We start from the raw sequence: 13873 nt of genomic DNA, 5'->3' as shown, positions 1-13873 counted from the left end.
AATAGACAATTCAACAAATGCAACAAGTGGTTCTGGAATAATTCGATACCTGTATGCAAAATTTCTCCATTGACCTGCCTTTGTGCATTTGTCAAAAATCAGTAGACTATATTTGTCTCGGTGTAATTTTAACCTGTTCATGAAATCAATACTATTCAATAATATTTTACTGACACAATTCTGAAAGGTATAAATGAATTCTACTAAATGTTGACATGCATTTGATGATGTAACTTTTTAATGATCCATTATTAAACTACCAGGGCCTGTCCCTTGCCTGCTTCTTCAACCTCATCGCTACATGTTCACTAATTCTGGCCTCCAGTCTTTTTATTCCTAAATCACACGAAAGTCACACTTGCCCTAGGGCTTAAACACTTTCCTATGGGAGACTTTCATTCCAGTTTGCCTTTATGGGCAAGAAGGCCCCTTGGAACTCATGATCTTTCCTTTTCTCTTGGGAAAGAAGGTAAAATTAACGAATTGTGACTATTAAGAAAGTTATACCAAGATCTGAATGTTCTTTTCCATCAGATACATTATTCATATTGTAACAAGGGAAGAGAACATGTGATGTTTATAAAATTCCTCTGAAAAGTTTCTCCTAGATCTGAAATGATGCTGCTTAATCTTTTAATGTTTCTGTTTGGAAAGCAGAAAGGCACTTGATCCTTAGTGCCTCAGGTGAGGTGAGGAAACCTTACTCAGGCCTTTGTTTCCATTCCAAGTGAGTCACCTTTGACATAGTCGCCAGAGTATGCCTGGGGCTCCTTTATCCAAGTGAGTGACTTGGGTCTGAGGTCGGAATAGAAGCATGCATTTGGTGTAACTCACCCCTTGGCAGAGGGTAGAAAGCTATCTGAATAATATCTGAATATTGTCTTGCATTAGGAATAAAGAAAGCTTAAAAAGTCTTTGACTGGTCTTTGTCTCCTGGCATCTTTGAACTTCCATTTCATTATGTTTAAAAAAAGCAAGGACAGAGTGAGCCTAGAAAATGGTCTGATTTTGGCCAATACTAAGATATGTTCTCTTGGAATGCTTTTTCCCAGGCTGGTTCCATCTCTTCATTATGATCTTATTTGAATTATTATCTGACCACATTATTTTTAAAACTCCTCCTTCACCTAGTCACTGTATCTTACTTTCAGAAATTGTTTGTTTTCTGTCTTTCAAAATGCTCCTCCACTCTCACTTTAGAACGTAAATTCCATGAGGACAGGAACCTTGGCTATTTTGGTCATCAGTAAGACCTGGACACATATTCTAAATAAAGATTTTCAAGTTATTGAATAATAGAACAAATGAATGAATGAACGAACGAATGATGGTAGATTATAAACCACGCTTTACTTTTATACAAAGTCTAGAATAATTGGGCATTTCAATCTATTAATGGGAAGAATGTATCAAAGAATACAGAGGCGATGAAGTAAAAGATGCCTCCTAGATGGCATTTATCAAGTAATGATGATGCTCAGTTTTCTCTCTTATAGTGAAAAAAACTGAAACCATTATCTAACTCATTTATTTGAAAATTTCAGTAATATCTTAGAAACCATACTTCTCAAATGGAAGGACAAAGATCCAGTAAATAAGATTCAGAATGGTGTCCAACTCTTGTGATAAAGTCAATGTGCAATTTTAAAGTACATACAAAACACTGAAATCTTAGGCACCTAACAAAAGAGACACCTAAGAATGGGGTGAGCGGCAGGGATAAATTAATAGATCCATGCAGTGTTTGAGCTGATGGATACATTTGAAAGCTAATAACCTACTCTCACATTTTAAATAGCAGGGAATAGGCCCATGTGGGAAAAGACCTACCCAAGTTAAAACAGCTACTTATGGGTGCCTCTGGGAATGGTTTTCTACTCTGGAAAAGGTGGAATTCTAAAAGCTATTTATTTACACTGTACCAAAATAACCAGTAAATTCATCAGTACCAAAAATATAAATAAATAAATAAATAAATAAGGTCACTGTTAGTTTGCCATGTTGTAGACCAAACAGTCACTTGTTTTGGTAGAGTTCTGAATCAAGCTGAGCCGGAAAATGTTCCAAATGCTCATGATTTTCCATTGTAGTAAACAAGTCAGAGAATAAATGACAGTGAGAGCTGGACCATTTCCTCACTCAGATCTCATTATAAAAGTGATTGCAGTCAAACAACTAAGGATGCACAGATTACTTCTTGAATAAATTTTTATTTTTTGGTCTTATTAAATGAAAATACTATTTTAACAAATTCTATTTCTAAGATTATTATATTTCCTCCATTTTGCTTTTTTAGAAGGATATTGTCCTGTTAGAGCAATTAATTCTCCTTTAGAGACATCTCTTAATTAGTAATAGAATTCAAGATTTGGTATTCTGAAATTTAGACAATTGTGTCCAGGAAAAGTATGCCAATCATAATATACTTAATTGGCTGCAATAAAAAGAGGTCTTCCAAATTGTTTTAGCAATCTGTCATTCCTATGGCATGAATAAACCCAGACATAATGAAGTGGACTTGGTGAATCAGAAGCCCTTCTCTCTCCACTCCTTATTTATCCTATTTTTACAACAGCTTTTGGTTTAATTTAATACATTATTGTAGAAGAAAGAGTCCATTAAACAGCTTCAGAAAAGTGAGAAATATGTTCCTTTCAGTTTTTTTTAATGAAGCATTCTAAAGTAGAATACTTTAAAAATGATATTCAAATGATTTTTAATTACTACAAAGGCATTGAGATGTTAATACATTTTATATAAAAAGGAGGGATATTATTCCATCCGCCCTTTTCTGCCATGAATTTCAACTCTAAGAAAATTATTTCTTTTGATCCACTCTGAAAGCATGTAATAAAAGAACAATAAAACACATGGCTCAATTACCACTGCTTCTCATCTAGCATGAATTAATGAATATCAAATTATTATTAATTGTTTTTTCTGGCTCCCTTTCCATAGGATGACAATTATACATTGCTGTATTTTAATAAGCATTTTGTGTTTAACACTTTGTAAACCGGTCTCTAAGAGGAACAGATGCTTGGAATCAATATACAGAAGAATAATTCTTTAAATTTATCAACACTTGGAAAATACATGACTATCTTTTTAATCTCCCTAGTTTATGTCAGTTTTTCACAGCTGCCCTAAACTTCCCCAAAATTTACCCTCTCTTCAATGTTCCATATGCTTTCCTTTGAGAAGCAGTTGCTATGTGCATATAAAATAGTTTATAAGTTCAATTTCTCAATCTTAATAATACTAGTTCCTCACATATGATCATTGAATTTTCAATTCCTTAAGAAAAAGCTCTTAAAGAATAAAAGCTGTAGCTCAAGAAGTTAAATAATTAAGTTAACCAATATGGCATGGATTATAATAAATTATGATCACTATAATTGACAAACATCAATGTCAGTTAATAGTCTTTATAGACACTCCACAAAAAGATTGTGTCACTAATAGTTCATTTTATTTTTACAAGGCATCTGTAAATATAAAGTGCTAGGTAATATGAATAAATGTAACATGCTAATAGATGTAACATATCTTTATAGTCCATAACCATTGTTTTCTCATAGGTTACTTATGTATCTAGATTTTGAAATACATGCAAAAAAATTTAACAAATTATAATATGTAAAATATATGTCATATGATTTTACCCATTACCCATAAATCAATGTCTTTCTGTTTTTAAAATATATCCTTTAAAAATTATATCTGCAATAAAATGATGGATGATACTAAGGTTCAATTGTTTAGATGTCCTCTCTAATTCAATACAATTAACAAACACATATCCAGATATATTTCTAAAGAGTACACAGAAACTTGCTTTAGAATCAAATAATTTTAGGAGCAGAAAAGGGCCTTAGGAACAATTTTGTGCAATGCCTCTCATGTTACAGATAAAGGCATAGACACCCAGAAAGGTCAAGTGATTTTCTGAGGTCCATACAACTTTATATGTTAATATCTTTCAGCTAAACTTTATAGAAAATTTTCTATCAATATTTCTTTTGCACATAAAGGAAACATGTCTTGTTTTCTTAACAGTTTGTCAGGATTTCAATAATGTCTACAAATCCAAATTCTTAGGGAAAAAAAGGTGAGAAAATGAAAAACTTATCTATAGCGAAAACCATGATGCATAGCCTAAATATAGATCAGAGGTGGACCTGGTTAGGGTTTACAACACTCACTGCCATCAGGAGCATCATTCCTTTGACACTGGTAACTGAAACCAGTTGAATTTTGCATGACTAAATCTAGACAGATAACAGATGGTTCCCTTTATGTATATGACCTTATTGAAGGCACTTAGATTATTTATGCAATAGCAGAATTGTTAATTGTATATGAAAGTCAATTTTCCATGTAAAAGCTTTTCTAGATTACATGTTCTTTAAAATTTTAATTCCTTTATGAACACTTTCATCTTGATTTCCATGTGCCAGCATTATTGATTCCACTTTGCTGAAAATTTAAAAGAAAATAACAGTTAGATATGCAAATTCAGTACAAAAATTAGCCTATCACTAAAATTTTTTAAATAATCATTCATCAAGGGAGTAATGGTATATTCAGAATTTTACTTTTTCCTTCTACTGCATTCATCACTATGGTTTTTGGTCACATCATAAATATGAAGGACCGATGCCTCGTAGTCATATTTATGAGATGCATAAGAGTCGCGTCTTGACATTTAAATGTACTTAAAAGTACTATAAAATGCAATGCCTATGGAGTGCACAAGACAGGGAAGAAAACACGATGACTTCTGAGTCTTTCAGTGGCCACATCTCCAAAGCCATATCATGGACTTCTGGGAGAGTGAAAGTTTTAGAACTGCCACCATGCATATCAGGCCTTTGATATAATATTGGATCATAATAAGGCTGCTAAATTAAGAAGAAAAAGGAATATGAGAACTGGCTGGGAAAAGCAGAAAATAGAAGGCAAAGTATAAATATAATTAGGTTTGTTCTTGTAATTGATTCTTCAACCTGATGGAACGTGGGTTTCTGAATATTTTTCAGAGCATTTCCCAGATGTAGCCTCCTGGTACCTCATTTATATTACACATTTGTTTCTAAATTCCTACTTTGAATTCCATGTAAGAATGTTCCTCTTTCATTCACCACACTAAGACATCAGGAAACTTGCTTGTCAGGTAATGCTGTTGACCACCTCCCCAATATCATCTTGGTTATTCTATTTACTTACTATTGAATTAAAACTAAAATGCTATTATTGGCTTTTAAAAATTAATCAAGTTCCTTAGAATTTTATTTTACTAACTTATTAGGCACTGTCAATGTCTTTTAAATCAACTTTTAAAGCTTTCTTGCTAAGTTTATAGAAAACGTGAGTTTAAAATACAGGTCATTAATGTTTTCTTCTCACATCATTTATGCTAACGAAGAGCCCAAATTATAGTCATGTTGGTCTTAAATTGATAAAAATACTTAGATGCTATATTTAATATAGAATTATATAGAATTAGCTTTAAATTCCCATCTAAAATAACATTAAAAGGCATTTAGCATAATAATCAAGTTAAGTTAAAAAAGTACATTTTGGTGTAAATGTAAAAGGTCATTCACAGATGGACTTCAATTCCAACAATTATTTGAGCAGAGATCTCTTTTATTTTGGAAAAAAAATACAAAATTTTCTAAAATAAATAATCTTTTTGCTTAGTTGTATCTATGCCTGGTCTGACATCAGAAGACTATATAAACATTGGCTGCTTTCATACCATGAAACGAAAAATACTACCATACTATCTGCAGCTGAATTCTTAACTAAATATAATTAATAAAATATTTTTTACTAGATTGAAATCCTTCATTTTTAACAATGTTAAATGCTAATAGAGCTTAACACTTACCCATAACTGTAGAGTAGCAAGGTTCACAGTGTATTGTCTGTCTATAAATCCAAATACTGTCTCCTGCTTGTAGGTTCTCCAAGGGCCGTTTGCATATTTCACACTAAAGAAAAAATTATATAAAGTTTACATAACATATAAAGTATATCAGGATAGAAAGTCCTTTCAGTTCATTCGGGACTATTCTTCATAGCAACACTCAGATGAGGCCTCATGAGAACCCACAGGGAAAGTGACAGTGTACTTGTCCATAATCCACATGACGAACTTTTCACATACATCTCACAACTCTCTACTATGTAGGTGTGCATTTCAGGGAATATCTACCACCAAAGTTTCTAGTTAACTCACTATAGAGTGGATAGAAATTTTCAAAAATTGGTTATGAAGGGTTAAAGAAGTACAAATTAGTAGTTGATAGTTGGTTACAGGGATGGAGAGCATGGCAGAGAGAATGCAGTGCGCATTAAAATGATGGCTAGGTGGAGGGCCAGGGGAGGGAGGGAGCAATTGGGGGGGATTGTTTTATGAACTATATCAATGTCTAACCAATGTGCTGTATACTTGAAATTAATTTAAATACATAAATTAAAAAAAAATTGGTTATGCCAAGAACAAGATCACCATTCGATATCTCAAACGAAAAACATTGTTTGCTTACTAAAGGAGTTCTATGCTGTCCAGACACACAAACTGGATGTTAAGCAAACATTAACCAAACTTCTGATCTTACATGAAGTTTAGAGGAAAGTTTGTTTTGAGTTGTGTTGGTTTGGTGGCAAGCGAGGGTTGACATTTCCTTTAGTCCTGTGTTTACTGGACCAAGTTCAGTGCTGAGTGGCCGACTTTCAAGTTATGAGGCTGTCACCAACTGGCTGGCTTTCTAGGAGAGTTTAATGAAGTAAATTGTCATTGTTCAATTCGACATGTTTACACCAGTCCTCGTGGTTCTCTATTATCGTGGCTATAGAATAATCTATCTTTTTCTAGGAGTGTGGGGATATTTTTATTCTTAGTAGTATTTTATAATTAAATAGAAAATGGAAATAATTATCCAAAATACTAAATGGAAATTATTTGCATTTATCAAAACCAATAACCAGAATTTTCTTGTTTCATAAAGTTTTCTGCATAGTAATTTAAATGAAGATCTATAGCCTAACTTTTTCTTCATTGAGATTTTAATAACTAAAAGAAAATTTTATTTTCTCATAATTAAATAATTGTGAAATTTCAAGAATATGTTTTTACATAGAATTCTATATATTATGGCATAAATTTAGATATTTTTGCTCAAGATGAGGCATCATATTTCTGATTGCTATGTGTCACTGTCTGAAGCTAATTGGAAGAGAAGCAATTAGTCATCAAATTATTATATTTATTTGACTGAACTAGATAATTTGTATCAACCATAGAATATCAGCATAGAAAGAACACATAGATTTAGGCAAGTCATTCTCAAACTGGTTGCCCATTAGATCTATCGAAAGAGTTTTTTAAAGTTCCAATGCCCAGGAATCATCTCTGAGATTATTGATTTAATTGGGTCCCAGACATTCTATTTTTTTCCTAATTTCTCTAGGTGATTATAATGTACAGCCATGGTTGAGAATCACTATTCTAGCCAGCTATCCCATTTTACAGATGAGGAAATTGAAGCCAAACTAATTTAGGTGACTGTCCAAAAGTCACACAGCCACAGTTAGTAATGGAGTTAGAACTTGAACTCAGGTCTTAGATTTCTAGTTCAGTGCTCATCCAGTTACACCAAAAACTGTAATGTTGACCTACCCAATATTATTGTGAGAATTAAAAGCAATGAAATATGAGAACGTGAACTGCGAAGCATTCTATTATTTAAGCTTTATTGTTATTATACTAAGCCACAATTAATTACAATTAATTGTGCTCTCAAAAGCAGACTGAATTTCAACTATGGTCAAGCCCATCAGTCCTAACTTCATAATATAAGGAGCTGCTACCTTTCTTCTCAATGATTTCCTTTCCTTTTTGGTCTTTATTATATATTTTATGTAAAGTATGATTTATTTGCAAAAACTTTTACAAAGAGAATAAGTGTTTATCTTTTTTATAGACTTAAATCTCTAGGGTAAGAGTAATAAATATGTCAGTAATCAACTCTAAGCCTAAAGCCAAGAGAGTAATTATAATCCTTTGAGGTTAGGCTGCAGAACTCTGAGAAATATTTAAGTAGTGCATTATTAATGTGGATGAGAGTGTTTCTGAAAGCTTTTCATCTCATGTATTTCATTAAATATTTTTTATTCCAGTCATTATTTAATTTTATATTTAGTTAAATACAATAAACACATCCTTACCTTGAAACAAGTGGAATGGCAGCAAATCTGTAATTCATTTAAAATCATTTTAGTTTCTGTGCCCAAGGGTTTTCGACAGTAAGTGCACATATCTCTTTCAATGACAGACCTATAGAGAGGTAAGCAATTAAAAATAAATTTGTCTTAAAGCAAAAGACAGAGGTGTTCCCCATAAAGTCATGTAAAAATGGTACGTTAATTTTGTTGATACTCTAGGAAATTGTGTAAAAATCAAGGAAAGTTTAGGACTTATTTTAGTGCTGGAATTGATTTTTCTATTACCTCAAAATGATAGCAAAGAATTAACATAAAGGAAAACCTCAAATTATTAATTCATTAGCAATCAAAAGTGCATCTGGCAGAGCCAAGATAATCAGTTTCCTGATTGAACTAGGTCATAAGTACCTTTTAAAGCTCAAAGAGGGCTTTGAATTATTAATTTACATATATCATAGAAAAATTATACTGTAGATTAATATAAAATTTTAGCTCTCGAAACATTTAACAGGACAAAAATAGAAAACTATTCAGAGTGTGTTGGTAAATTCAAAAATGATGGGTCTGTAGGACCCTAGGCTCTAGGTTCAAGAGTCACCAAATACTCTCCTATGACTCTACTTTTGGTGTCCTTGTAAAAGTCAGAATACTGGGCTACCTTTTATGAAAAAACTTACATTCTCTAACATGATGTAACTCACCCCCATACACACAAATTTGGTGGAAACAAGTTTTGTTATTTATCTTGGAAAAATAATGTTCAATAATAAATGAACTGTAGACATGATCGGCAAGTCCAAAAGAACTTGGGTCACAATCAGAGTTTTAAGAAAAGCCAATCATAATGTGATTCTTTTCCTTTTAGAAGGTCTTAGGACAGCCTTAAATAGCACCTTGAGCAGTTTACTAGTTTCAGGGTGTTGGCATGTAAGAGTTTCTAGAGTTGGTACATAATGGGGTAGTGAAACAAAAATAACCAATACACAGAGTTAGTATGCTTAATATATGCAGTACATTTTCCATGCACTTGGTTTATATAAAGTCATTTATTCTTCGCATCTCTGAGAAGCATATACTATTGTTTTTACCATTTTTTGCAGAAAAGGAAACGGAGGCACAGAAGAGTACCTGTCATGCAGCCAGTGAACAGCAGAGACAGGATTTAAATAAAGGTAGCATGGCCCCAGAGTTCCCATGCTACCTTTGGGCCTGCCCACAAGGACTACTGGGCTCACTTTGTCGAAATGAAGTAGTCATGCCCCAGGAGCCGGGATCCTGTTATCAAGCCCAGGACTAGGAGCAGAGAGGAGGGAAAATAGAAGGGAAGAGGAGGTGGGAGAGGAAAGGGATTGGAGTAGATAACCTTGTATGCTTTTATACATTCAGTCATTTCACTAACGATTTCTTAACCCATATATATATTTCCTGTTTTCATCTAATTCTATAGCTACTTGCTTATATATTCCTGGCAAATATTTTCCTGTGGATTATTCTCTCTCTCTCTCTCTCTCTCTCTCTCTCTCTCTCTCTCTCTCCCACACACACACACACACACACACACACAAACTTAAATGTCCCATATAAGCACTTTGAGAGTAGAAAACAGGCATTCCCTATCATTCTTCCATTCCAGAGGCCCTTAGTTAGGAGCTGGGAATATAAAGATGAGTGAGGCAGTTCCCTCCAATGAGCAGCTTTCTTTCTACTAGGGTAGCCAGGTGTGTGAGTTGATGATCACAGCATATTACAGATATGTGGAAAAAGTTAGGAGAGCATAGCCAAGGGAGCAACTTATCCCTGGGGTGAAGGCAGGAAAGGCTTGTCAGAGAAACTGTCACGTGAGTTACAGCTTGAAGATAAAGGAGCTCTCACGGTGAGCTGAGTGAGGTGGGGAGGGGCATGATAGGGGATTCCAAGGAGAGGAAGAACGATGTGCCAAAGTGCTGCACAAATGAGGGCGTCTGGACTGATCAAATATCGGTCAGTATTCAACAGGAGCAGGTTCTGAAGACCCATAGATAATGTGCAAAGGAATCCGTCTTTATCCTGTAAAGTGGGAAGCTTCTTAAATGGAATTAATATGTTTAGACAAGAGCTGTGAGGGCATGGCTCATTTCACACAATAATCAACAGAAGTTGCTTGACCGACTGGTCTTAACAAAGAATTGACTTTTGCACTGATGACTAAGCAAAATTTCAAGGACCACTTGAGGAACAAGACTGAAATTCTTCATATTAAGAGCAATGTTTTTATAAAGAATGTTTTCCTTCCTTATGTTAACAATAAAAATATGAGCCCAGGAAAGCTCTGATATAGGTGGTGTCCTTGTTAAAAATCATACTGTTATTTAAGGACCTTTTCAAAGCATTATAAAGAACCTAACTCTGTTTTTTTGGTTGCATAGACTACTTTTGTTTCTAATGCTTGTGTAGTTGACTTTGCTCCTCAAAGAGCAATGACTTAAAGGCCAGAAACTCAGAAGAACATTGGTAATGGTGACAGAAAGGGGATATAATTTTGATGCCTGGTCTATCGAGGTTTCCTTTAGCAAATAGGAAATTAGTTGTTGTTGTTGTTGTTGTTTTCAGAAAACATTTATTGAATATCTCCTGTTAAGTGACAAGCACTGCATTACAAGCTGAGGTTGTACATAAAAATAAAATACATCTTTGCCCTCAATGAGCCTTATTCCCAGCCCCTACTATAGAGAAACATCATCAGTAGAGTATCAGACATTTGCATTACGACTGGTTTCCAGTGGTTGGGTTGAAATACTAATTATTTATTTTCATTTCCTCCACTGGAAATCTGCCGCCCACACTCCCATGAGAGTCATCTATGTGCCTCACTGAACATTAAATGGTAAAAGATCATCACCAACAGCAAAAGCCTGGGGTCATTTTACCAGCACAAAATTGATACTCATTGTAATGCCCTCCTGGGAACTGAGCGTGGGCCCAGAGTGGGTCATAGCAGCATATCCATGCAGCTGTTTGTAAGGTGAGCTGGCTTGGGAAAATCTCCAGAAGGGAGGACTGAGGGCACAGGCTAGTGATGTAATGAAACTGAGACTCTAATAATGTGGCTGTGCAGGGGACTCTTGAGAATCAGTGACCGTAGAGGGGACAGCCTAGGAGGCAGCCGTAAGGCACGGGAGACTCTATCAGATAAAGTGCACTGGAAACAGCCAGGAAGCCAAGGAACAAATTCCTGGATGCAGAGGTTGCTGTACTTCATACACATACATAAAAATCACCATCAGGAGCACCATTTCCAAGTACAACATACAAGAATACATATATCATGTCTACATAAATGTGTATATATAGACATTTATGTATAGAAATACAGACATACTCACCTATCTGAAGTTGAATAAACAGTTTGTATGTATTTTCGAGAGGCATTATCCTGATATTCATCCTTTGGTGATTTACTAGAAACAACATATATGGACATGTGAGAACTGGGCTATTTCCCTAGTATTGATGTACATACTTGTATGCAGGTGAGAAAGCAAACACACCTCCTCATTCAGCCTTATTATTATTATTATTATTATTATTATTATTATTATTATTAGTGATTTTACAAGCCAGGACAATATATTAACAACTTTTTTTTTAATCTGGAAAAATATTGATACACAAACCACCCCAAGTTGACATAGGCTGACATATCTACTGAAGTAAATTTAGAGAATGGGGCAAGGAGAGTAGGAACAAGAGTGATCAGGAAAAGATGTCATTTGTTAAGGAAATTTATGCTTGCACCTCCTCATTTATTTACTGAAGGAAAGCTATAGGTAGTCTCACAGAAAGGAAACACATAAAGTACACATACATACATACTATTTTGCACTCAAAAAAATAGAGACTCTTGAATTTTTATACAAAGCTATAGAAATTATTTTTACTTGAAATTATCTAAGAAAGATTAGTTTAGCATGGAAGCAAAAAGGAAAAAGTATAATTTAAAATTTTAAAAAGTCCTCTTTGTTCCATTTCTTAGATTGCTCCCATTTGTAAACGTCACTCTTTCTGGGGAAAACTGAAATCTGTAATGCACTAACCCACTGGCTGCTCATAATCGCTTCCCAAGTACATATGCTACCTGTGAGTGTATTAGGACTGGAAGCAATATGTTCCCATTGATTCATACCGTGAGTGATAACTCCACAGCCCTCACTTGGGATTTTTTAATGAGAACTCTCTTACAGCCCGTAGGCAGACTGCTGTTAGAAATAGAATCTACTTTGTGGAGCACATAACCCACAATGCTAAATAAGAATTTACACATGTTTATATATGATACATATATCATTACTCTCATTTTATTGATGAGTAAACTGAGACTCGAAGAGGTTAAGTAGCTTTGCCAAAACCACATGGTCAGTCAGTAAATAATAAAGATTCAATCTCAAATTTGATTCTAGGGCCTCTATACTATACTGCAGTCAGTGTAGATTTTAAGGAAAATTAGATTAAGTGGAAAAATCAAATTCGAGGGTTGTATTTCACAAGGACATTATGTATTGATTTGAGAAACTTTTTTTTTTTTTTTGGATCGTTGCTCACCTGACACTGAATTTACTGAATTTCCTGGAACCCCATCATCATGTTACCCGACGATTAGGCTAATCCTTGTCTTTATATTCCTTGGAAATGGAGTGGGCTGCTAATCCCTGAGTTTAGTTAACATTTCTCTCAACACCTATTGCATAACCAGCAGATTTTGTAGGCCATCAGTTTCCTGTAATTTGGGCCAGAGTATATTTACCAAAAGTTATATTCCTTATTTCAGATTAGAGGTAAATAGTAGTAGATAGAATCAGTGAATTAAAGGGTGACTTCAAGTTAGCATAGAAATATTTGCATGATTTTATAAAGCTTATTATAAACATGTAGTCATATTCTCACATAAACATATGTGAAAACTTTCAAATGTCTATCCTGTTACATATACATGTGTTATGTTAAAATGTTATTTAGTCCATCCAATGACTTTTTATGATTATTTGACAACTACTTGATATTGGAAACATTATAAAGAATTATATACTTAGAATTCAATGTACTCTTAAACGATCTTTTATTTGAAAAAAGGAAGCATACTCTAAAATAACAGCATTTCTTAAACATATATAATTTCAAAATTGTAAGATAAGAATAGCAAAACATTTAGGGAATGCAGGTAGCATTAATATGTTGGCTATGTGGAAGGCCAGGGGAGGGAGGGAGCAATTGGGGGGATCATTTTATGAACTATATAGATGTCTAACCAATGTACTATATACTTGAAACTAATTAAGATAGATAGATAGATAGATAGATAGATAGATAGATAGATAGATAGATAGATAGATGGATGATAGATTTCCAGTACCTATTCTCCACATATGTCCTTGTGTATACAACAGTATCATTTGGTCCTGCAGACTTGGTTTCAGGATTGGAACTGCAATACAAACCATTTTACTTTATGTTTAAAGTTTATTTATAAGAATAATAAAAATAACAAGGCTATTATCTGATCCAATGCAAAAAAAAAATGCTTATATATTCCTTCTAAACTATAACCTTTGAAATATAAATGTTAAAGTGGTATTAATTCATTTCTGCAAAATTTCTTCATGTC

General features: G+C 33.9%; 1 protein-coding gene across 1 annotated transcript in view; it reads right to left on the bottom strand.

Moving 5' to 3' along the window:
- Window positions 1–3679: 3679 nt before the first annotated feature.
- Window positions 3680–13873, bottom strand: part of SCEL (sciellin) — a 124902-nt gene continuing 114708 nt past the window's right edge. The window contains exons 27-31 of the mRNA XM_023522118.1: window positions 13622–13693; window positions 11598–11672; window positions 8239–8347; window positions 5897–5999; window positions 3680–4479 (exon numbers count right to left, since the gene is read on the bottom strand). Of these exons, the coding sequence (XP_023377886.1) occupies window positions 4463–4479; window positions 5897–5999; window positions 8239–8347; window positions 11598–11672; window positions 13622–13693 (376 nt within the window). The 3' untranslated portion in view covers window positions 3680–4462. The remainder of the gene's footprint in view (window positions 4480–5896; window positions 6000–8238; window positions 8348–11597; window positions 11673–13621; window positions 13694–13873) is intronic.

Source organism: Pteropus vampyrus, unplaced genomic scaffold (assembly GCF_000151845.1).
Source record: "Pteropus vampyrus isolate Shadow unplaced genomic scaffold, Pvam_2.0 Scaffold332, whole genome shotgun sequence".
Taxonomy (NCBI): Eukaryota; Metazoa; Chordata; class Mammalia; order Chiroptera; family Pteropodidae; genus Pteropus; species Pteropus vampyrus.
This window is presented reverse-complemented; position numbering and strand designations above follow the sequence as displayed.